The 24,990-nt window shown below is 33.8% G+C and overlaps 1 protein-coding gene across 1 annotated transcript; it reads left to right on the forward strand.

Moving 5' to 3' along the window:
• The first annotated feature begins 2,410 nt into the window (after positions 1-2,410).
• LOC136202503 (calcium-transporting ATPase 8, plasma membrane-type-like) lies at positions 2,411-23,280 on the forward strand. The gene is made up of 37 exons (XM_065993169.1): positions 2,411-2,601; positions 2,841-2,902; positions 8,690-8,790; positions 9,349-9,502; positions 10,583-10,699; positions 10,787-10,826; positions 11,481-11,590; positions 11,680-11,811; positions 11,938-12,027; positions 12,619-12,688; positions 13,332-13,402; positions 13,485-13,568; positions 13,640-13,717; positions 13,797-13,868; positions 15,180-15,263; positions 15,346-15,428; positions 15,501-15,609; positions 15,685-15,740; positions 16,004-16,046; positions 16,120-16,203; positions 16,571-16,708; positions 16,806-16,871; positions 16,965-17,063; positions 17,817-17,927; positions 18,081-18,251; positions 18,659-18,718; positions 20,185-20,349; positions 20,461-20,577; positions 20,838-20,936; positions 21,210-21,347; positions 21,438-21,538; positions 21,649-21,694; positions 21,773-21,907; positions 22,109-22,216; positions 22,307-22,398; positions 22,742-22,848; positions 22,944-23,280. Exons 4-37 carry the CDS (start codon positions 9,359-9,361, stop codon positions 22,949-22,951), a joined length of 3,228 nt encoding a protein of 1,075 aa, XP_065849241.1. The 5' UTR covers positions 2,411-2,601; positions 2,841-2,902; positions 8,690-8,790; positions 9,349-9,358; the 3' UTR covers positions 22,952-23,280.
• Positions 23,281-24,990: the final 1,710 nt, after the last annotated feature.

Raw genomic sequence — 24,990 nt, forward strand, 5'->3', positions numbered from 1 at the left:
TTTGAGAGGATTGACCCCCAAAACCTGTTACATCCATGAATGTATGTTCCACTCGCTCGTCATTAATTCCCAACTTGTTGAATGCAGTCCGAGTAATAACATTATAAGAACTGCCAGTATCAATAAGGACCCGCTTGACGTCCCATCCTTCTACAGCCATTGTAATCACCAAAGCATCCGCATGCGGCTCCGTGATCCGCGCGAATGAGTAATTGAGGGCATCCCCCCTATGAGTGTTGCTTTTTCGCTGTTCACGGCGAGCTCTTTTTGTTGGAGGCTCATAGATCCCGCCGGCTATCACGTTTATCACTCCTTTTTTCTGCTTCTTTTCGGGCCTTGCCTCTTCTTGATGTGGTAACGTTGCTTTCTCGTCACTAGTCTCCTTTCGTACAAATTGATTCAGCTTGCCCCTTTCGATCAGCCTTTCAATCTCCTTCTTCAATTCATAGCAATCGTTCGTGTCGTGGCCGTTCAGTTTGTGGAACCTGCAATATTTGTTAGGATGTCGCCCCAAACTGGTTCGACCTTTTACCTCGGGGAACCGCACATCCTTCTTCAGGGGGCTCTTTTCGATCCAAAGTAACACCTCCTGGCGAGTCGTGTTTAATGGTGTCTGATATCCGCCACTTTGAAAGGGCGATCGCCTCTTCGAATAAAATTACTTTTGGACTGGGTCTGGCGCCGATTGTCCGAAGTGGATCTAGCGGCATCTCTTTCTCGCCGGGTTTGAGCCCTATGTTCCCTGTTGACATCATCCACTTCCATGAATTCCTTTGCTATTTTCATGAGTTCGGCCACTGTGCGCGGCTTGTTGCGGATGATTTCCTCCCGCATACTCCAATCTGTGGTTCCATCTGCCATGATGTTGCGGATGCTCACGATATCCGGGTTTTGCAATCGCACCAGAATATCGTTGAATGCGACAACAAATTCCCTTAGGGAATTATAGTTCCTCTGTTTGATCTCCTTCAGTTGCCTATCCGTCACATCCGCTGCTTTGCAGCCCACAAATTTCGCACAGAAATCCCGACTATATTGATGCCAATTGTGAATAGATTCTGCGGGTAAAGATCGAAACCAATCAGATGCGGCTCCACCCAAAGTTGTCGAGAATAACCTGCAAATGATGCTTTCACTCGCTCCTGCAACATCCATTAGTTCTCTGTAGTTCCTGACATGAGCCTCAGGATCAGAATTTGGATCCCCATAGTATTTAGGTATCGCGGGCGCTTTGATTCTGTGATCTGGAATGAATTCCCGCAACGAAGGGGCAAAAGGTGAATCGCTCTGGACCTCTGTTCTCGGCCTAGGCGAGTACCCCATTCGCTCCATCATGCTTCGTAATTGATCTTCTAAGTCAATATCGGGTATTCACCGGACTTCTTCCATCCGCTGCTGGTGAATTCTGGGTGGCATCCACCCGCCCATCGGTGTTGAGACGTGTGCCTGTTGGGGGACTAACCGCTGTCCCGTTATAGGATCAAAGTTCCATGTGTGCTCTCGCCCAGGAGTCATCAACTCCGAATGTCTGTGAGGAAAAGGTTCCACTTGCTGTAGCGGAAGAGTGCCTTGCACTCCTGGCAACGGTTGGGATGGCTGCCAGGTCGGATGTATCGTCGTAATGAGATCTGGGTGCGAGTAGTTGCTCGGGTGGCTGTGTGGGTTTGTGCGACTACTCTGGCCCACTTGATTTGGCGCCTGAGATGACTGCGGGAGGGCCGATATGACAGGGATAGTCGGTGATTGTGTTGAGATAACCACAGGTTCTTGAGGAGCAGCCGCCACAGCGATATTGTGTTCGGCGAGGGCAGTTAGTAAATTAATCATTCGATCTCCAGCCGCCTGGCTCATGTTCGAAGCCAAGACTTGTCCTGCCATCTGCACGAAATCACTATTGGACATCGCTGCGCCCGCTTCCTTCATTCGGGTCCCGTCCAATCTTAGCCCATGGGGCTTTAATATGGGCTGGGCTTGCGAAATGAATATAATCCGTTCTGGGCTTCGCGGGTTATCAGAGCCATTTAATAATAATAAAAAATTATACATAACAAAATAGATCTTTTAATTTTTTTTTATCAATGGGGTTTCGGAAAAAAATAGGTCCTCCTATATAATTTTATCACTATTTATATTAAAAAAAATAAATTTCATATATAGAAGGCACCATACATATAAAGGTTAAAAAACTAATTTGCTAGAATGACGTGTATAAGGAAATGGAGGTACTAATTACTCATAGGTTAATAATAACCAACAAAAACTTGTCACAAAAGCTTTACCTTAGTAAACACGGTTCAATTGGGAATATGTCCAAATTTAGTAGACTTGAAAAACAATCCAAGATGACAACATAAAGTAGGAAAAAAGAGAGAAACAGATAGATAGATAGATATATATCCTTTTTTAGGAAGATAACACAAATAAAAAAAGAGTGTTGTTTCAGCAATCTTTCATTCCCTTTCCTTCAGTAGCTCATCTAATTACTTTAGATTAACTACTAATTAATCACTGCTTTATGTATGCTTTTTAATTTTAATCCCCTTTTTTTTGTTGGATACAAATTACAACTTTGAAGACATTAATTCTCTATGGTTTTCTAAGGTAACAAACTCCACTCCTGTGTTTCTATGGCTTCCTTCTAGCTTCTTCTTCTCAACTAAAAATATATTATTATTTTTAATTGACTTGGTGTACCTGCCAAATTTAAGATTATTATTTTCTTATTTTTATATTTTAATATGTAATTAAGAGAGCATGTGTTTGTTGGTTTGGCATGTGATTGGGTCTATATGAAGAAGAAATTAAGTCATCTTCTTGTTTTTAAAAAATTGATTTTGCAGTCTGCAGAGAGAGAGAGAGAGAGAGGTGGGGGATCATATAACTACTTCCATATATATTCCTGGTATGTTGTTTCTTAACCTTAATTTCTCTTTTTCATCTTTTTCACCCTGTTATTGGGTAAATTACACCCATAGCCACTAGACTTTACCCATTTTAACATTGTGGTCACTGAATTTCAATTCTTAAAAGTGTGGTCACTGAACTTTACACTTTTTAACACCGGTAACCACTCAACGTCTCAAAACAACTGTTGATGGCCTTAAAATAAAAAATTCGAAGAGTTAATGATATTTTAAGGAACTTTAATTATTGAAAATCTTCGTTTTGAGATCATTTAGATGTTGTTTGGTTAGGAGAATGAGTGGGTTTTTAGAGAAAGAAAGCTAAAAAAAAGTGATTTTGGAAAATAAAAAAAATATGGTTTCATGGCAAATATCGTTCTAAACAACTTTAATTCTTGAATATTATCTTTTTGAGGTCGTTAATGGTTATTTTGAGGAGCTAGTTAAAGTTGAGTGGCCATCGGTATTAAAAAGTGTAAAGTTTAGTGGTCATACCGTTAAAAATTGAAGTTCAATGGTCACAGTGTTAAAATGGATAAAATTCGGTGGACCATGAGTGTAAATTACCCCAAATATCGTTCTGAATAACTTTAGTTCTTGAATATTTTCATTTTGAAGTTGTTAACAGTCATTTTGAGGAGTTAGTTAAAGTTGAGTGACCACCGGTATTTAAAAAATGTAAAGTTCAGTGACCATACTGGTAAGAATTAAAATTCAATAGCCATAATGTTAAAATAGATAAAGTTTAATGGCCATGAATGTAATTTACCCATCTGTTATTGCAATAAGCATCCATTAGTTGCTATTCCTTCATTTTACTCATATTTGAAGAGAAAATTGGCATAAGTGCTAATTTTGCTCTTAATTAGGTAATTGGAAAGATCAATTTTATTTTGTTGTAAATATATTGTAGATATTGTGCGCTTTAGCCTAAATTTCAGGTTTTAAAATGAGTTTATAAATATTGAAAACATATTTTACTTTATAATTCAGTCATTCAATGTGAAATTCAATTCCACTGATAATAATAACTTTTAATGTTATCTTAGTGTGTAATACATATCCATCTTATTATGTCCTGAAATTAGTTCAAGAATTAAATGAGGTTGCTAAGACTACCGACCATTTAATTTAAGAGATTCTGATATTATGTGAAGGAAAAAATTTCAATACATAGTAAAATAGATATGTGTATCCACTTCAATCATGGAGCATTGATGTGAGAGGCATGTGTAAGATAATAATGAAAGTTATTAATAAGCTTTAGGGTAAATTACATCCATAGCCACTCAATTTTATCCATTTTAATATTTTAGTCGTTGAATTTCAATTTTTAAGAGTATGACCACTGAACTTTACAATTTTTAACATCGGTTGTCACTCAACTTTAATTAACTCATCAAAATGACCGTTAACGACCTCAAAATAAAAATATTCAAGAATTAAAGTTGTTCAGAACGATATTTAAAACCATATTTCTTATTTTCTAAAATCACATTTTTTTGAGCTTTCTTTCTCTAAAAATTCACTATCTCCTAACGAAACAACACCTAGATGACCTGAAAACAAAATTTTTCAAGAATTAAAGTTCATTAGAATATCATTAACTTTTCGAATTTTTTTATTTAGAGACTGTCAATGGACGTTTTGAAGTGTTGAGTGGCCACCAATATTAAAAAGTATAAAATTCTGTGACTATACTGTTAAGAATTGAAGTTCAGTACCCACAATATTAAAATGGGTAAATTTCAATAGCCATGTAATTTACCCTAGTAAATTTTTCATCTTAAAGGTCAAGTCTACTACCTACTATTATAAAACATTGACTAAGAATAAAATTCTAGGAAATTCACTGGTGCGAAGTACCTTTATTTTCTCCACCTAACCATCCCAAAGCTGAAAATTATGGGCCATTCACCAAACTATGTACATCATTTTGAAATCCCCCCTTTTCCAATTTAATTATGTCCATTGAAAAAAAAAAACACAATCAATCCAAAACATATGTATGCTTCAAAGTTTCGATACTTAGGATCTGTTTGGTTCAGTTGTTAGCTGTTTGCGGTTGCAGTAAGCTGTTAGCTGTTGCGGTTAGTTGTTTGTTATTAGATGTTTAATAATTACTAGTGTTTGGTAAAATTATATTGAACTTTTGCTGTTCGGATTTAAAATGTCTAAAATGGACATGTTTTAAATTAATCAACGATTAAATTATAAAAGGAAAAATGTGAAAAAATGCCCATAACGTTTACAACTAGAAATAATTTTACTCTTAACGTTTAAAATGGTGCAATTTTACCCATAACGGTGCCAGCTAAAAGCAATTTTACTCCAATTGCATATATCAGTATTTTTAAAAAAGAGATTTCATATTTTTTCTATGATTTAATAATAAAATTGAAAATTAATATTTATAAACTCGGCGAAATATTTGAAATTTTTTTGTCCAACTCATACAAAAGACAATATATATTTTTTATTTTCTTAAAAAAATTCACGTCTAATCATATGTTTGTGATCTGTTACTAACGATGCTAAAATGGTGCACATGAGTGTAAATAACAATATTCATGACCAAAAAGACAGTTTGACAAATTATTTCTCAAATTGACCAAACTTGTCAATGTTATGGGTAAAATTGATCCTAACTATAAATATTATGAGTATTTTTACACCTTATCCTATTATAAAATAAAAAATGTGTTACACAAATTAATAAAAATAATCTATATAAAAAATAAAAAATTTATTGAACGCAACAAAGCCTTGTTATTCCGGTAATTATGTTGTAGAAATATAATTAATGTTAAAGAATAAACATATTTTATGGAAATAAGAAGGATAATTTGGTCAATAGCATATAACTACAAACAACTGTTTATGAAAAGCTCCAATTTATGAGCTTTTCGTGAAACGCTTCAAAACGCTGCAGTTTCCAGAGAAAATGCTAAACGCTGCGGTTATATAAACTTAACCAAACGCTATATTTTCTGCGGTTTGGAGTGAAACGCTAAACGCTCATTCGAAAAGCTGAAACAAATACCCTCTTAATGTATATTTACATCCTTAAATTTGATAAATTCTGTCTTATAACATCTTAAATTTTTAAAGTAGCCTATCACGCAGTTATAGTTGGTTTTAAAAACCTATCACACATCTATAGTTGACTTTAAAATTTTATCACATATCTATAGTTGGTTCATTCAGAACTCATGCATACAAAATCATAGATTTTTGCAATTTTCGATAGATGAGACAACATACAGAACAAACTCATATGCTTTTCTTTTTTTCTATAGCACGCATGCCACCTCATCCATCAAAGATGACAGATCAATGATTTTGTGTGTAAAAAATCCGCATGAGCTAACTATAAATGCGTAATAACTTTTTAAAACCAACTATAGATATGTAATAGATTTTTAAAACCAACTATAAATAAAAATTTAGAATGCTAATAGATAAAGTTTATCAAGTTTAAAGGTAGAAATGCATCAAACCAAAGTTTAAATATTGACGCGACAATAATGGAATTGCTTTTAAAAGCAATTAATTCAAATTCAACCTTAAATAATAAAATGGCATATAAAGTTCAAATTTTTAAATCGGACACTATTACATTTTTTCCCCATTTTCTGGAAATTCGTCCGAAAAATTTCTTTCAAATTTCAGGTTTTGTGGATCATCAAAAAAATTTATCTATCAACAGAAAAAAAAACCACAATTAATTTTATTATTTCAATATTGAACCAATTATAGTAAAACCACCATAAATTAATATTCTTATGAAAACTAAATCAATATTATTGGGACAAGATATTTTATTATTTTATAAAGATATAAAATCAATATTTATTAATTTAAAGAGATTTTTATAATTTATTAAAGTTATTTTTTTACATAAAAAATATCATATTTTAGAAAATACATATATCATATTAATTAAATTAATCTAAAATATAGATTCATTTTACATAATATTAATGAACATTATTTATTAGTTTTCATTAATATTATTTATCTTTATATAACTTTGTATAATTATTAATTTATGATATTAACGGAACTTTATATTTACATAGTTTTTTTTGAACATATATTATTTTGTTATTTTATTAAAAATTTTAATTTTGTAACCAATTTAAATTGGAATTGGATAATTTATTAATTTATCGAGTATCAATTTAAATAGATTATATAGTAGTGGAATTTATTAAAAATATATTTGAAATCTAGGGTTAGACTATGCTTACTTTGATTTTAATAAAGTAAGTTTTACTTTGTTTAATGGTAGAAAAATCAAAGTAAGGCTTACTTTGTTAAAAAGAAGTGTAGTGGAAATATATATATTTTTCATTTCTTAATTAAGGGATGGATTTTTTTTTTCTATGTAAATTAGAAAGCCATCTTTTTATTATATTTAAAATTTTCTTTAACAACGAATTTATTTTTTTGTAACATGTTTCCCTTTTTGGTGAATTGCTTGTTTTTGTGTTATGCATGTGAAAAAGTCTAGAACCAATTTCTTTAAATAAAATTTACGGCCAATGTCTTCTTTTTAAGTACAATTTTTCTTTTTCCTTTTTTTTTTTTAAAAAAAGGGTAAATTTTCTATTTTGAATAATCTGAAATTTTATAACAAAAAACGCAATGGACTTTTTGACTTCAATATATATAAAAAATAAATAAAAGAAAGTGGTAGAAAAGAAAAAATTTAAGACAGACGGCAATCACACAAGTAAGAAGTCATCCACTCTAAGTTACAGGGACAAAGAACGTGGCTAACTGGCCTTATTCGGTGGCACGTCGGCAGGTTCAAAGAATTTATTTTTCAAATATTTTTATTTCAAAACCTACACTTTTTACTCACTATTCAATTATATATATAGGTGCCTTCTATGGTTACTTTGTTTTTGACAAAGTAACTATTATTTGGTGTTTTTTACCATTGTATGATGGAGTATAAAATTAATCCAATGGTAAAAACACAAAAAGTAAGGCTTACTTTGTCAAAAACAAAGTAAGCATAGTCTTTACCTATATATATATATATATTTTAAATAATATTCAATAATATTTTAATTTTGTAAACATGCTTCTAGTCAGGTTTGAGTTTCGATTCTCTATTCCGTTAAAATTTAATATTCATTAATAAATAATCTATAAATTTTACTTTAAATTCTCATTAAAGTCTGTAATTTTTTATTACAAAAAAATATATATAATTTTAGTTGTTTTATATTATTATTTAATTTATAACGTAAAAGATACGATGATAAGAGCGCTTCACCCTTAATTAAACAGCAACACCTTAGTCTTAATCAAAATAAAAAAAAAAAAAAAAACAGCAACACCTTAGTCAAGAACACACTGATGTAACTATATAAAAAATTTGGAATAAAATTTTTTAAAACAAAAAACGCAATTTAATAATTAATGGTATTGAAATTGAATTAAAAAGTTTTAAAGCAATTAAACAAATTGATTTGAAACGTGGAAAGGAAAAGAAAAATTAAGGCAAAATGGCAAGAGTCTTGCGCATATTTATCGGAGAACAGGGAATAATAAAGCAAACACGCGCTTTATCTCTATGATTTCGCTCATTAATGGAAAATAAATTTGGAAATATCTTCTCTTTCTCTATTTTAGAATGTAGTAATTTAACTTTTCCATATTACTTCATCTTAATGCCAGCAATGTAACGGGAATAAATTTTAATTTTAATAAAGCAAATACAAATAGTAATGCTTACTGTTACATTCTGATATTTCTCTCCCAAACTTTAGCAGGCAACAGTTTCATCACCAAGAAGCAGAAAACAAACACAAGAATTTCTCTGATTTCTCAGAGATAATTCAAGAGAATATAGAGATTTTCAGTTTCAGAGGTATGTAAAACTCTACGATTCAAGCATTTGTTATACTGTTTGTCACTTTGCTTTTGTTTTCATGTTTATAAGAGCGATTTAGGAAACGACAATCGATGTTATTGTGTAAAAGTGTTTGTCGTTTCCTTTATTACTGTACTGTTGAAATTTTTTGACTTAACCCTAGTCGGTTGCACTCATCCATCCACAACACTGAGCCTGAGCTCCTTGCTTTTCTTTTTCTTTTACTTTCTTGTTGTTTTCTTCACACTCTGTTCACCGGTACTGATTTTGTAAAGTGAGAATGTGCAAGTGTTCTCCAGATTACGCGTTTTAGTGATGTGAAATCACTTCTGGCTGTGATTTTATTTTATTTTCGTTTTGAGCTCTGATTTCAAGTTCTGGATGGACTATGGCGAGTTAGGGGAAGTAAGTGTTGTTTTGTAGGGAGAAATTTGAGGTTTCGAATAGTGAACACTGAAAATTTTAGAATTGAGTTGATGTTTCAAAGGTGAATGTTAACTGGTGGAAAGAAATTCAAATGTTAAGAGGCTAACGGTGCCATCTCTCCTGCGACAGTAAATAAACTATGACAACTTCGTTCAAGGAGTCGCCGTACAGACGGCGACGTGATGTAGAGGCTGGAAGCGTCGATACTGACGACGACGATTCTAGTCCGTTTGATATATTGAGCACAAAAAACGCTCCTGTTGATCGTCTGCGCCGCTGGAGGGTAAGATATTTATCTACCTGTTTTTGTTACTCTTTATTTTCCACTCTGCGCTATTTGTGGGGCGTGTTTTTTTTTACCCGTTGTATGCTTGAATTATCTGTGAATCAAATCAGTTCAATTTTTTTTTTTTTTGTGAATCAAATCAGTTAACTTGAATTAAAGAAAACGATCATTACATAACACGTCCTCTAACCAACTAGGGACGGAAAAAGCAACATAAGCATTAGCATTGGAAAGGGCGTGTTTAGCTACAACATGAGCCACCCCATTCGCTAATAGCTTCAATTATTATTGAATGCTTTTTTTATCTCATGATTGCTTTTGAGTGTTTTTTATCTCATGATTTGTATTTTACTTAAGAGACAGTTTTTATACTTATGCCATTTCAAACTTAAAAACTGGAAGTTGTACTTTATTGATTTTTTATGAACTAGTGGAGTTTGATCTTATGGCAGAAAAAAAAAAGTATAACAGAAGTGAATTAATCATGTAGTAACTGCAGGAAGCATCTTCCAATAGTTCTGTTTTCAAGAAATATTTTCTATTTGGTTCATTTACTTTTAGCCTTTGTTTGGGAGTTTGGAGGTTAATGGAGGTGAGAGTTAAAGGAGGTAATGGAAAGAGAAGGGAAGTGATGGAAAGGAAAGTTAAAAATTAACCTTGTTTGGGAGTTTATAGAATGTAAATGAGTTTAAATGTTTAACTTCGTTTGGGAGTAAAGTTAAATTCACTCTTTCCATTACTCCCATTTACTTCCATTAGAAGAGATTTTAGTATGGTTCGAATGTGTTTATTGTCTAGGTGTTTTAAGTCATTTGGTGCATGGAATTTAATACACACATGATAGTGCAATGGCTTGGTGCAGTTAAGTGTTGATGAGCTATACGAAAGTTTGAGGTGCTTGTTCTTTGTCTTTTTTTTTTTTTGCACATTGTCTCTTTTTCACCAAATGAATACTACACCCATTATTTGATTGTAAGCAAGTTCAGTTTAAGTTTGAAAAGGTAACAATAGACAACCAAATGCTTGTTTAAAAGACTGCTATAGTTTTTGTGCTAATAGAGATGTGTTTCTTTGTAGCAAGCTGCCCTTGTGCTTAATGCTTCCCGTAGATTCCGTTATACTTTGGACTTGAAAAAGGAAGAAGAAAAGCTGCAAGTATTAAGAAAGATAAGAGCCCATGCACAAGTCATTAGAGTATATAACCTTTCCATCTTCTAGATTCTTTTACATTATTCAGTTTTACTTGATCCTGTTACTAGTTTATGTTTTCTGCTTTATTAGGCTGCATACCGTTTCCAAGCTGCTGGTGATAAAGAAAATGGTACTTGTTTTCCTCAACATTTTTTCTTGCCCTTCATATGTTAAACATTGTAAACTGAGTTGTAAGAACATTATCATTTAGGTTTATTAAGCTTTAAATTTTACGAATTCTATTTGATCGGCTATTCATCATTTCCGCAGTTTGCTATATGTTATGAAATAAGTAGCTAAAATTAGTGTAGCAACTTTTATGATTCAATTGGTACTTGTTAGTCTGGAGTTCTCATTCATATATGGATACTCGATTGCTTTCATATCTTGGCCCTCTGCTGCATCTTAATGTTATGCACTTCAACTTCAGTGGGCAACATTATCATCAAGTACCATGATCCTTGATTTATTTCATTTTGTTGCTGCTTATGTTCATTCTCTTTTCTCATTATTGTTTCATATGCTGATAGAAATCTTATGTCACAACCATGACGTGTTTCCTGGTACCTGTTCACACAGCTTTTAGACTTCTTTTTATTTTTGCCTTTTAATTTAAGTTGTGACATATATATGCAACGATGTCGTGTAGTACGCATGTTAATTGGTTCCTTGTGGTATGTTGAACCAAGGTCACTTATGTTGAGTTTCAAAAGTTTATTAGGCTGGTTGTGCTGGACTTAGTAAATCATGCTTGAGGTGAAGTTGAGTTTTGTTTCCTCACCAGGAACCACAGAGTTGCATCTAACCCCTGATGGTGATTTTGGAATTGGGCAAGAACCACTCTCGACAATGACAAGGGATCATAAGTTTAATGAGCTGGAGGAGATTGGAGGGGTATTTGCCAACATATGCATTTTGATTGATTTGTACAATATTTAAAAATTTACCTTACATTTTTTTCTCTTGTGACATATTGGTCATAGGCTAAAGGTGTTGCTGATCTCTTAAAAACAAGCCCAGAGAAGGGGATCCATGGGGATGATGCTGATTTACTGAAGCGCAAGAATGTATTTGGATCAAACACATATCCTCAGAAAAAAGGCAGGAGTTTCTGGGTATTTTCTCTTGCAGATTTGTAGTTGCATTTTCTTTTAGTTCTTGTCTTACCACCTTTTATGAGACACTGTTGAATAAATAATGCACAAGCTTCATTAAAGATAGCTTTATATTTTCTTTCATAGATGTTCCTTTGGGAAGCTTGGCAAGATTTGACGTTGATCATATTGATGGTTGCTGCTGTGGCTTCTTTAGTTCTGGGTATAAAGACTGAGGTGAGTTTACACTTTGCATTGCAAACTAAATATCCATTTTATAACTTTCTCGTGCTGTCGTGCAGAAGAATGTTTGAAAATGAGTTCGAGGTTCTATGACTGTTTGGTTATTTATTTTCTGTAACTAATTTTTGGAAAGGAAGTTGGAAGATTCTTATGCTTGAAGAATTTTGTTTTTTATTCTTTTTAATACAATACTTGTTTACATGTCTATTCAAGAAAATTGGGATTCTAATTTAACATCGTAATGCATGAAATTAGTACTGGGGAGCTGATCGATTTGACTCCTTGGCTGCCTGATTAGTTCATCAAAGACAAGATCTTATCTTCTTTGTAGCTTGCTTAAGTTGCTCCCCATGTTCTTGCTCTTCAATATGCCTACTTTTTTTTTATCAGATTTATAATTTGAAGTGGTTATTACTATATTGACCGATTATTTTGGAGAATTTTTTGTCTTGGTTTCAAATTAAATTGTCGTCGATTGTAAGTATTTGTAAAACTTTGTGCCTCTGTTTTTTAGGTTTTTCTGTTAAAGCTACAGATTTAGTTTTGTTGCTTTTTCATGTTTTGTAATTTCTGTCTCTTTCATAGGGTATCAAGGAGGGATGGTATGATGGTGCCAGCATTGCTTTTGCAGTTATTCTGGTCATTGTGGTGACAGGTATGGTGATGGACGATGGTAGTGCAACATCATTGGTGTTCACCTATTCAATGACCAATTTAATTTGATCAGTTACCGTTAGACCTAGGCTTATTGAAATCCTAGGGTGGAGATTAGAATCATTCTAAGGCTTAGATCTAATGGTGACTGGCCAGGTGAACACCAGTGAATGCAACATTTATTTAACATTTTGAATCATGATACTGGAGATTGTAGTGGTGTCTAAAGTATGCAGTACTTTCTCTTTCATAGCAAATCTTTCTCCCTAGACACTTGAACGTTTGATTCCTCATATGTCATTGCTGATGTTATAAAGTTTGTATCTTCTGTCTTTACATGTAGATGATATAATTTTTGGTGTACTCAGGATGATCAGTTAGATTGAAGAAAGTCCTGTTGGGTGTTATACAGAATCAAACTATTAGATCAATGCTCTCATTTTTGGTTAAATCTAAAAGTTTTCTTTATGGCCTTCCTTGATGTGACAATATAAGTGAAAATATAAATACTTATAATGCTTTATGGGATTAATATTCTTCTGTTCTTATTACATGATTCGAACTTCAATCGGCCTGAAGAAATGTTAGTTTATGCTTCTTCTGGTAAACCAAATGTTCTGAATTTTCTTCTTTTCTATTTTTAGCTGTGAGTGACTACAAACAATCTCTCCAGTTCCAAAACTTAAATGAGGAGAAGAGAAACATACATATGGAGGTGCACTTCTAGTGCCTCATTCTTGCCTTGGATTGTACTTTCTTGTTTATAGCATAGCATGTCTCAAGAAACTTTTGTGCAGGTTATCAGGGGTGGTAAAAGAGTTGATGTTTCAATATACGATATTGTTGTTGGAGACGTTATTCCTCTAAACATCGGTGACCAGGTAGGTACTTCTTATTTGTGATACCTTTTTTACATTTTCTGCATGTGTTGATAGTCTAAATATATCTTCAGGTTCCTGCTGATGGAATTTTACTTACTGGTCACTCTCTTGCCATTGATGAATCTAGCATGACAGGGGAAAGCAAGATTGTAAGGGTTCTTTGCATGCTCTATTTTGAGTCATAATTCCATAGGGATACTCATTTCTTAATATGTGCTATTTCTGTAGGTTTACAAGAATTCCAGGGAACCATTTCTAATGTCTGGCTGTAAAGTGGCAGATGGCAGTGGTACTATGCTGGTATAGTTCCTTTTTTTTCTCGTGTAGAGTACTATGTTATTCCCTTCCCATAACAGGGCACTTGTTTCTTGATTTTAAATGCTATGTAATATAGTTAGTCGAAGTAGGGTAAGGAGTAGGAGTGTTCAAAGCTTCTCTTTTGTAGTTTATGTCATGGTGTTGTAGGAGGGATGCATTCAACTACCTTTATTACCTTATCCAACATAACTTTCAATTGACAGTGAGTCAGTGACGTATCATCATCATGCCCTTCCATGTCATTGCTGATGTTTTAAAGTTTTGACTTGCTAGCTCTCTCATGTTCTTGTATAAAGATATTATTAATCGGTTGCCAATTTTTACTGGTATTGGGGGATTAGGGCGACAAGAAAGAAAAAAACCTAAATCTAAGAAGCATCAAGATCTAATGCAATAATGTGAGCCAATGGATTTGAGAAACTACTATTTAGTTGCTGGAGAAAGCTTCTGATTTGTTTCCTCACGAAATTTACTATATCATTTGTTGAGGTCCTGGAGGATATGTTCATCCATTTATTCTATTTTCTGTTCTCTAGTCTGTTTATTATTCTACTATAGTACTATTTCCCCTGACCTAACCCATAAAATGGTCCTTTCTGTATTTGTATTTCCACAATATTTCTTTGTTCAGTGCTTTGATGCTTGGTGGAGTAATTGGTAAACTTGATTTTAGGAACTGGCTAGCATGCAAGCTCTATACAATTTGCTCCCAATGATATAATAGCATGAAACTATTATACAAGTTTTCATATTAGAAGGTAGAGCTTGTCATGTTTGTTTTGTGTCACCCTCATGTTAGAGATGATATTTTAAAGTTTCCTGGTGTTCTTGTAAAAGATATAGGCTTATCAGTTGCCAAACTGGTCTAGAGAAGGTAAAGGCGAGGAAAGAAAAATTTAGTCTGTCATTTGCTGAGCATATTCAGTGCTGGTTGGATTGCTAAACTTGATTTTTGGAACTGTCTTAGCCTAAAAGCCCTGTACAGATTTTCCCTATATTATCATAGCATGAAACTGTAGATAAAAATTTCCATAATAGAGGGTATTGTTTTTGGGTAGTTTTAATTTCCCATGTCCCTTCCTGTCATGATTACAGAGCAATTAGCTTTGTTGAGGTTCACATTTTTATGATTCATTTGTTCATGCATTCTTAGAAGCTAAGCTAGCCTTAGTTAAATAAAACAAATTAAATCACTTCTTTTAGAAGAGCTTCTAAAGAAAACTGAAGAGCTGTCGTTGGTCTCAAATTGTTGCCATGGCTAACATATGTTATGTTATGTAATCTCTTTTCCAGGTGACAAGTGTTGGGATTAACACTGAATGGGGGTTGCTCATGGCTAGTATTTCTGAAGACACTGGAGAAGAAACACCGTTGCAGGTTTTTTTGTCGTGCTGATTTCACATTTTAGCTTAATAGTATTTACACATTTTGGCTATTAGTAATGGATGATTGGTTGTAGGTGCGCTTAAACGGTATTGCAACTTTCATTGGTATTGTTGGGCTGACTGTGGCTCTTGTTGTCTTGGTTGTCCTACTAGCCAGGTAAATTATCTTTTTACCCTGCTCTATAAGGGTGAGTGTCTGTATTTCATTTGTACACTTATTTTCCTACAGATATTTTACTGGGCATACCAAGGATACGGTTGACAGTCCACGGTTTGTTGCTGGTAAAACAAGTCTCGGCCATGCAGTAGATGGAGCTATTAAAATTCTTACCGTTGCGGTATGAGCACCTTCTCATAAGAGCCCTCTCTATGTTTTATGGTTTTGTTTTCAGCTGACGTTTGATGTTTTTCAGGTTACTATTGTTGTAGTAGCGGTGCCTGAAGGGCTGCCCTTGGCTGTTACATTGACGTAAGTTTCTTGAATTAGTCAATATTTTAAAATCTTTTTAGCTTTATGGTCTAAACAACTATAGATATTGTTCCTTTAAGCATTCTGTAGTTTTTTCTTTCCCCCATCTCTTGATGGTGTAGGTGGTTGTCTTAGTGCTGAACTTTCAACTCTTGATAGGGCATGATGCTACTTGTTTCTTGATTTATTCCTTTCTATGTGAAATATTAAGAATTCTGTTACTTACATTTTCTTTTTCTCTTTTTCCTTTATGTTTTTGACAGTCTTGCCTACTCCATGAGAAAAATGATGGCAGATAAGGCTTTGGTATGCTTTATTATTGTCTTTTATTTTTTTCCTCAATTATAATAATCTGTGATTAACTACAGTTGAATTTCAGGTTCGTAGGCTTTCTGCCTGTGAAACAATGGGCTCTGCAACAACTATTTGTAGTGATAAGACCGGGACTTTAACCCTGAATCAGGTAAACTGTAATCAAATTGCAGTCTAGTTCTGAGGTTTATAATTTCACACTGTTAACGTTGATTGGATAAAGATGGTATGGTCTGTTGGTTAATGCATTAGAGTGCCCTTAAATTACTTCGATTCTTTAGAGTCACGTTAATGTAAAAATAGTGGGACTTGCGTGATGGAATATTTGTTTTAATCTTTATGGAGTCCGGATTGAGTGGGTTTGTATTGGAAATACTCCAGGTGCTTGTTTTATGTGGTGTGTGGAAATTGTTGTTGCTGATATTTCCCTTTTGGGTTGTAGATCATAGGGCAATAGACATTTAATCTTTGTATTTCACTCCACCTGTTTGAATAAGCAACGGTGTGTTCATTCACAGATGACTGTTGTTGAAGCTTATGTTGGTGGGAAAAAAATTGATTCTTCGGTAACCAAGTCACAGTTATCTCCAAATTTGGCTTCTTTACTTATTGAAGGCGTTGCACAGAACACAAATGGCAGTGTTTTTATTCCTGAGGTGCGGAATCTTGTTTCTTTGTTTGATCAATGTAATAAAAAAGAAATCTGGCTTACATCAGTGAGCTCAAGGTGTTTATTTTATTGGACTTCGGCAGGGTGGAGGAGAAACGGAGTTTTCTGGATCACCAACTGAAAAAGCTATTCTTGTTTGGGGAGTCAAGGTTTCTTTTTCAATTCATCTTTTTTTTTTTTAATGTGTCAATTGGGTGATATAATCTTTCAAAACATTATGGTTGTTGTTTCTTTGTTTGTAGCTGGGAATGGATTTTGGTGCTGTCAGAGAACAATCAGCTGTTCTTCATGTTTTTCCATTCAACTCACAGAAAAAAAGAGGCGGTGTCGCAGTACAACTGGTAAACTTAACTTTGTTGATTTTGGTGGGTTTTGAGGAGGAGATAGTTAAACTTTGGAAGACTGAGCGAGCTTCTAAAAGTTGATTTTTTCTTTTGTTTGTTTGCCCCTCTTTATAATTGACTCGAGAACCAACAGATCAATCTTTACTTAGCATTTTAACTAGAATTGATACACATATACAGTGTGAAAGGCAATTATGATCATTTTCTGGTCCAAAATGAGATATGAGTCATATTTTATATTTTATAATGTTGTAATGTCTAAAATTGTTTTTGAAAAAAAAACACATAATCTGCCAATCAGTATGCCTCTTTTTTTTTTTTTTGTGGCTGCACTTCTGCTCATTATTATTAAAGGGAAATTACTAATAGTCTATGTTGCATGGACACTCCTCTTTAGTAGTGTTTCTGCATTTCCGTTTTGTGTCCATTTTCGTTTGAAGGCTATTTTATGAAGGTGATGTTTTAGAAAAAACGTTTCCATGACCGTGCAACATAGTTAATTTGCCATGTTGATCTCTAGTTGAAAAATTGGATGAGAGCTACTCTGACCGAAGTTTTTGTTTCTCATGAGCATTGTGTAGTTCAAAATTCATTTATTTGGTTGGGAATGTGGACTCTGTAAACATGTGCCAATACAATTTTATGGGTTTTCACCCCATAATGTTATTGCAGTAATAATCCAAAGTGATTGTATCATTATTGCATTGAAGCAACTTTTTGACGCCCAAAGTTTTGTTGCATTTTGTGTAGCCCAATTCTGAAGTGCATATACACTGGAAGGGGGCTGCTGAAATGGTACTGTCCTCGTGCACAGCTTACATGGATGGAGATGATCACATAGTACCAATGGACGATGAAAAGGTTGGTTGAAGTTTTTCCCCACTGAGGTTTAAATTTGTAATAGAGTTGATCATAGTTGTCTTGTTCTACTCTCCTCATTTTAGGCAAGTTTCCTACTTTTGTTTTGTTAGGAAGGCTTGCTTAGAGATTTCTTAATATTGTTCCTGGTTCCAGGAAACATTTTTCAAGAGAGCTATTGAAGATATGGCAGCTTGCAGTTTGCGTTGTATTGCCATTGCATATCGATCTTATGAGGCGGACAAAGTCCCAACTGGTGAACAAGATTTAAGCCAATGGGCTTTACCGGAGAATGATCTGGTTTTGCTAGCTATTGTTGGTTTAAAGGTATTAATTGTCATTCACTTTATTTTACTGCACTTAAGTACTTGAGTTTTTGTCCTCTTTTTTTCCCCTAAGTTATTATTTTTTGGTTTATCTTTGGATCCTTCTACTTCTCTTATATAGTTTTTGCTTTTAGTTTAGCATAGAACAATTTACCTAGTGAGAGCTTTTCTTAGTGTTACACACCCATCTTGCCCTCTCTTATAAGCCTTGAGTTATGAATTTTTTGAAACAGTCTTTCCGTTAATTGTTGGATGTTATGTTTATTTATCTGCCTTTAATTTTGGAGTTGTACATAATATATGTTCTTTTTAGAGCTTCTACTGTGCTTTATATGAAAAAAATGTTGATTTAATACTTTGAGGTTTGATGTGGAATGGCAAACTAATTCATATTGACAATGGATGCAGGACCCATGTCGACCAGGAGTCAAAGAAGCTGTGGAACTTTGTCAAAATGCTGGCGTGAAGGTAATTCTATGATATGAAAGTCCATGTGTTGACGATATATATTGTGGGCTCTGTCTGTCGTTCCGCTGTTTAGTGCAATATGTACTTTTTGTCTCACCATTTACTTTTGGTTGTTAAACCTGAAGAAATGTTCTCAAAAGAACAAATATTCAAAGAATACATCTGTTAATAAATCTAGGATTAAGATCATCAATCATAGTTCACATTCCTGTACAACTAAATATTTCACATTGAACACTACATTTCTAATTACTATATGGGTTTTTTTTTTCTTCTTTCCTCATGTTACACTTTTGAGAAATGCTAGCATTCCTCTCCTTCCATAACCAGTAAACAGAAGCTTCTACAATCTGCTCTTTTAACAAATCAAATCACAGTCTTTGCGCCCTTCTAAATTCTTTGGCTTATTCCACCTCTTCGTAAATTTTTCCATCATGTTGTTTTAGAAAACTGGTATTTGAAAATTTGCTTCACAGTTCTGTTGTATTATTACAGAACAGTAACACAAACAGTGTTCATGACAACGCCATTTTAGAAGTCTATCCTTTAACAGTTAGCTTATTCTCAATCGCATCATTGATTATTATGATTTCACCAGTATATTCTTCTAAACTCCTTACAGATTGACATTCTCAGATCTGTGTAATGGCATTATTACATGGATTCATGTATGCTGGTGTTGGTTGGACTTCTGATTATGGGTTAATGTGTGGTATAATTTTTTTATTGTTTTGCGCTCTCTGAGTTATGATGCTTTCATTGATCCACGATAAGCTTGGCAATTTTCGTTTCTCTCTATGATAGTATAATATGCTATTATCAGTTCTTGCAATATTTCATAACTGCAGTTACATAATTATTTCCAGTTTCGTCTTTTTTTTCTTTCCTTATAAGCAGTTTTCAGTGTCTAAGATGAGTGCATCCTTTTATCTCTTCCTTTCTTTATGTTGCAGCGGTCAGTGAGGCTGTATGATTGCAAAACTTTTTCTGTTATATTGTAATGATTAGCGGTGCTTCACATGATTAGAATTGGAGAATATTACGACAAATAGAATATGAGATACTAAAGATATAATAGAAATAATTATGGAACGGTAGTTTATGAAAATATATAACAGAAATAATTATGGAACTACTCTGAACTTATTCCTTATTATGTAACAGACAGTGCAGAGTAGTGAATTGTCTGTTCACTACTCTGCACTGTCTGTTACATTAAATTGCGGTTTATTTTGCCTATTACTAATTCAGAAAAAAATATTTTTGAAAAAGATCTGGTTAGGAAAATGTAATTTTGGACTAAATTCCATAGTTTGTGTTGTTGATCTTATGCTTGTCCATGTCCTGCACCTTTCAAACAGAGTAAAAAGTTTGAGCTTTTAATTTCTATTAAAATTAAGTTCTTTGGATGAGTTACTCTCAATAAATTTCAACGACTACAATGAATTGAAACATCATTTTTATAGGTGCGCATGGTCACTGGTGATAATATTCAAACTGCTAGAGCAATTGCTTTGGAATGTGGGATACTTACTTCAGCAGAAGATGCTGTGGAGCCTATTGTTATTGAAGGAAGAGTATTTAGAGAGTACTCAGGCGAAGAAAGGGACAAAATAGCTGAGAAGATATCAGTATGTCAATCAGGCCATGTTTGGAATTCCTATGAGAATCTTTGGATGCCCTAATATCAGTATCTCAGGCGCTATTTATTTGAACTTAATAACTGTATAAATCATGTGCAGGTTATGGGACGCTCTTCTCCAAATGACAAGCTTCTTCTTGTGCAATCATTGAGAAAGAATGGACATGTTGTTGCAGTAACTGGAGATGGTACAAATGACGCTCCTGCATTGCATGAGGTTTGGTTTTTACCTTCACCATTCGTGAATTTTGTATGTCAGAGTGTCTTGGTCAGGCAATTGACAAGAAAACAGTAATTTTATCAGTCATGCAACGGTTCTGGTTCTCTTTTATATAACACTTACCTTTCATGGCGCATTACTTTTTTGGTTCCTTTGCAACATTTCTATGCACCTGCATGCACAATATTGTTTTGTTTTTTCTTAAATTATTTCATTTTATAGTTGTATTAATGTCATAATTGTTATCTTCTGTTTAGGCGGATATTGGCCTTGCAATGGGAATCTCAGGAACAGAGGTTGCTAAAGAAAACTCAGATATCATAATCTTGGATGATAATTTTGCTTCAGTTGTAAAGGTCAGTTATGTTTATCTACTTCGATAATGTGATGTTTTGTCTCAGTTTGAGATCTATTATGAAGCATGATTGGCATGGACTTTTTTCTATTACTAATTCTTTGTTGTACTTGTCCTACACTCTTTCTGCTCTGGACTTTTTTTTTCCTAGCGGCTACTTAGAAAAGCTAAATAATTGAACCATCATGTCTATCTGCTATTTGAACATGTATGCTTATATATATGCAATACATTATTTTTCTTATTTATGGGTGAATAATTCTGCTGTTTGTAGGTTGTACGATGGGGCAGATCTGTGTATGCAAACATTCAGAAATTTATCCAGTTTCAGCTTACAGTTAATGTTGCAGCTCTCATTATAAACGTTGTAGCCGCAATTTCATCTGGTGATGTTCCCTTAAATGCTGTCCAGGTCTGTAGCTTTTCTTCTCTCATGTTCCTAAAACAAGTAAAAGAGGACCCTATTACCTTGTTAATATTTCTAGTTTTGTCCGGCTTACAGCTTCTCTGGGTTAACCTTATTATGGATACTCTTGGAGCTTTGGCATTGGCTACAGAACCTCCGACAGATCACCTTATGCATAGGCCCCCAGTTGGTCGCAGGTGAGAAATACTATGATTGCTGGAAGCTGCTCGTGAAATGAAATTGATCTGTACTTGCTGATGGTGGTGCATTTAAACTTACATTAGTGCATATATTTTTTTGTTTCCAGGGAGCCACTTGTAACTAATATCATGTGGAGGAACCTGGTGTTACAGGTAAGAATTAGGATACCAAGCCTGTATTAGTCATTTGAATATATATGTTCACTTCAAATATTTTTCTTATAATTTCAGGCGGTATATCAAGTGAGTGTGTTGCTGGTCCTTAATTTCCATGGAAAAAGTTTATTAGGGCTGAAGGATGATAACCCTGAAGAAGCAAACAAAGTGAAGGATACCTTGATATTCAATGCGTTTGTGCTTTGTCAAGTGAGCCTCTTACTCTAAATGCATCAATAGAGTGAAAGAAGCAGTTTAAGCTTTATTTTCTGGTGTATATTGTTTTGGGGTTCTTTGCTTCATTATATGTACAGGTCCTTGATTATGTTATCGCCGGCTAATTAATAGATAAAATATGATTGGAGAGCTAGCATAGTATGCTGAAAGAGTTGTTGATTGGTTATCCTGCAGATCTTCAATGAATTTAATGCTCGGAAGCCGGATGAAATGAATATATTTGAAGGAGTTACAAAAAACCATCTTTTCATGGCTATAATTGGAGTAACACTAGTTCTTCAGGTGAGGCTTCTTTATATTCTCCGGTTTTTCTTTTTGGACAGTCTTTTATTGTGATTTTAATTTATTTCTTTCTCCGGGTCTCTTCTGCAGGTCCTTATTATTGAATTTATAGGAAAGTTCTTTGATACGAGCAAGCTCAATTGGAAGCAATGGTTGATTTGTGCAATCATTGCTTTTATCAGGTCGGTGACAAGATTCATGCATTTATTTTTAATTTTAAATGTTAGTAATTAATTTTCAAATATTTGGATGGATGGATATAAATTCATGCATTTATTTTTAATTTTAAATGTTAGTAATTAATTTTCAAATATTTGGATGGATGTTTATAAATTGGTAAAGTAGTTTGCATTTTTTTCCCTTGGGCTTTTACAGTAGTTTGCATTTTTTTTTTCCTTGGTCTTTTACAGGCTACAGATTATATCATATGTTAGCAGAAACTTGAAATTTGATGTTTACATTTCTATATTCTGCTTTCTATATAACTTTTCAATGACAAGAGGTTCCTTTTTTCCTCTGTTGTAGCTGGCCTCTTGCTGTAGTTGGCAAATTTATCCCTGTTCCAGAAACCCCATTGCATAAGTTCTTTCCAAAAAGTCCCTTTCGACGGAAAAATCCTCCAAATTGTCCAAGTAAGAATGAGGCTGAAGTGAATCATGTGGCATCATCAATTTTTGCTTTGATTTAATATACAGGCTTGACAATGCTCTTCGAATGTGTTTTTCAGGTGAGTGAGACCAAGGAATGAGGAGTTCCGTACAGACGTATAAACCTTTTTCTTTTACAACAGTTTTTAGGACTTTTTTTCTTTTTATTTTCATACGGATCTTGACAGTAGTGTTTTCTAGATAGTTGTAGGATTCGTTATCCCGGAAAGTTGTGTTTCTTTTTGTTGCTTCCACAAAATGCACTTTGCCCAGATCTAACCCTGCCCTGACGACTAGGGGTTAAAATAGGAAGGTATACCCTTTTTTTGTGCAGGTGGATTGTGTTCGTAGTATATATTAAATCCTAAGTTAAAATGTTTGTTTTATATAATTTTATTTTCAATTGCTTGATATTCATTATTTGTAATGGGGGTGGCTCTCAGCTGTTGTGAAGTATTGGTTGATTTTGATTTTTAGCTCAATACTTGCAGTGGAACTATAATTGCTCAAAAGTATTGTTGCTTGATTTTTTTTTACTAGACCTTTTCATAATCAGGCGTTGATGTAATCAAATTCGTGAAGGCAAAGGCATAATTTGTATTTAGTTTTTTGTTACATAATCGAGTCATATTGAGGTACTGCATAAAATTAAGTAGGCTTCATTCATGCATCGTCCAATTTTACCATGTTCAGTTCTGAAGCATATGTATACATAATTACTTTATAAGGTCCATTTGAACTAGGGTCCTTACATAAAAAGCTAAGGAAAAAAAAATATGTATTCAAGTATTCCGGCTACATTTTTTTATGACATTTACTTTAATTATCAAGTCCCAACTACTTGTGATGTTCACTCTCCTTGTGTTGTGATTTGAAAATTGTTTCGTGTATTCAAGCCTAATGACTTGTTAATTTGGATAAGTTGTTGATTTCTAGCAACACATTATTCTTCCTCTCTAATGGTTAGCTATTAATCTCGAACTTTTTATATTTGCTAACTAATCCCTAATTCTTACCATTAGAATTAGGGATTAGTTAGCAAATATAAAAAAAAAATTATAGCCATCTTTTCTAATTTAGATGAGCTTCATACATTCTGGTTTTATACTTTTTTTTCATCTCTTCTTTTATATATTTGGTTCTTTGCCTTTTTGGGGGTGCCAACTTGGTTGGGATTTCCGTTGGGCTAGGTCCGTATTTCAATAAAAAAAATTACAAGGTATTAAATTATTACCGTTTTCCTATTAATTACAATGCATTAAATTATTGGGATTGAACCGTTTCGCGGAGAGAGAAACACATGATGAAGATCGAGCTCCACAACTAGTCAAACTTTTCATTGTCTTGTGGCGTTTGATGCGCTACAAATAGCGCCTAACATGAACATGTCAACCACGCTCTTCCAAATGCATGTCGTGTATCCATTTCCCTCATTGTATGTAGTGAAAAATTCTAAGCAAATCAAGGTTGGAGAGTTTCTAATTTTAGCAAAATGCTAGCATTTAGATACTCCCAACTTATTCTCTCTAGTGGTGGCAGACTGATCATCAATTTTTAAAATACTTTATAATCTATCAGTCCCTCTATTCTACCACTAGAGATGCTTTTAGAGTTAAAAGCTGAGTTAATTGTCTGAATCCATTGAAATAGTATAATTTGAGGCGAGATTTACTGCATCGGATTGCTCTGCACAGCCTGTAAAAACCTTGTTTCTTAATCTCTTTATCGTACCTCCCAGCCCCTTAGCTACTTGTACAAAAAAAACTAGGACGTCTTATTTTTTTCTTTATTACTTCCTCATTTTTTGAAAGAGCTTTTAATGAATTCAAATATGGTGAATATTATGCTTATACTTTAAAGGTGAAAGATTGAATTATAAAATTGGACATAAATATCCAAAACTTCCAATTGAGCCCCTTAGATCAATCCATGGCCATTTTTTTTATTCATCTTCCCCACTTTCTTTATCTAGTCATGCCAACGCTTTTTGGGAGAGTTTCAGACTTTTATGCAGTTGTACTGTCCTTGGATTAGACATACCCCTTCAACAAGGGTTGAAGTTTAAACCCCAATCCGGGGCTCAATGTAGTTGAAATCTCTATCGGCTATCGATAAACATAGGTTCGA

This window comes from Euphorbia lathyris, chromosome 8 (genome assembly GCF_963576675.1).
Source record: "Euphorbia lathyris chromosome 8, ddEupLath1.1, whole genome shotgun sequence".
NCBI classification, from domain to species: domain Eukaryota; kingdom Viridiplantae; phylum Streptophyta; class Magnoliopsida; order Malpighiales; family Euphorbiaceae; genus Euphorbia; species Euphorbia lathyris.

Excerpts from the sequence above, each read along its gene's own strand:
- LOC136202503 (XM_065993169.1), top strand. The coding sequence starts at position 9,359 with ATGACAACTTCGTTCAAGGAGTCGCCGTACAGACGGCGACGTGATGTA. Across the intron at positions 11,812-11,937 it reads AAAAAGGCAGGAGTTTCTGG|ATGTTCCTTTGGGAAGCTTG; the intron begins GTATTTTCTCTT and ends TTTCTTTCATAG. Across the intron at positions 15,429-15,500 it reads TTGGTTGTCCTACTAGCCAG|ATATTTTACTGGGCATACCA; the intron begins GTAAATTATCTT and ends ATTTTCCTACAG.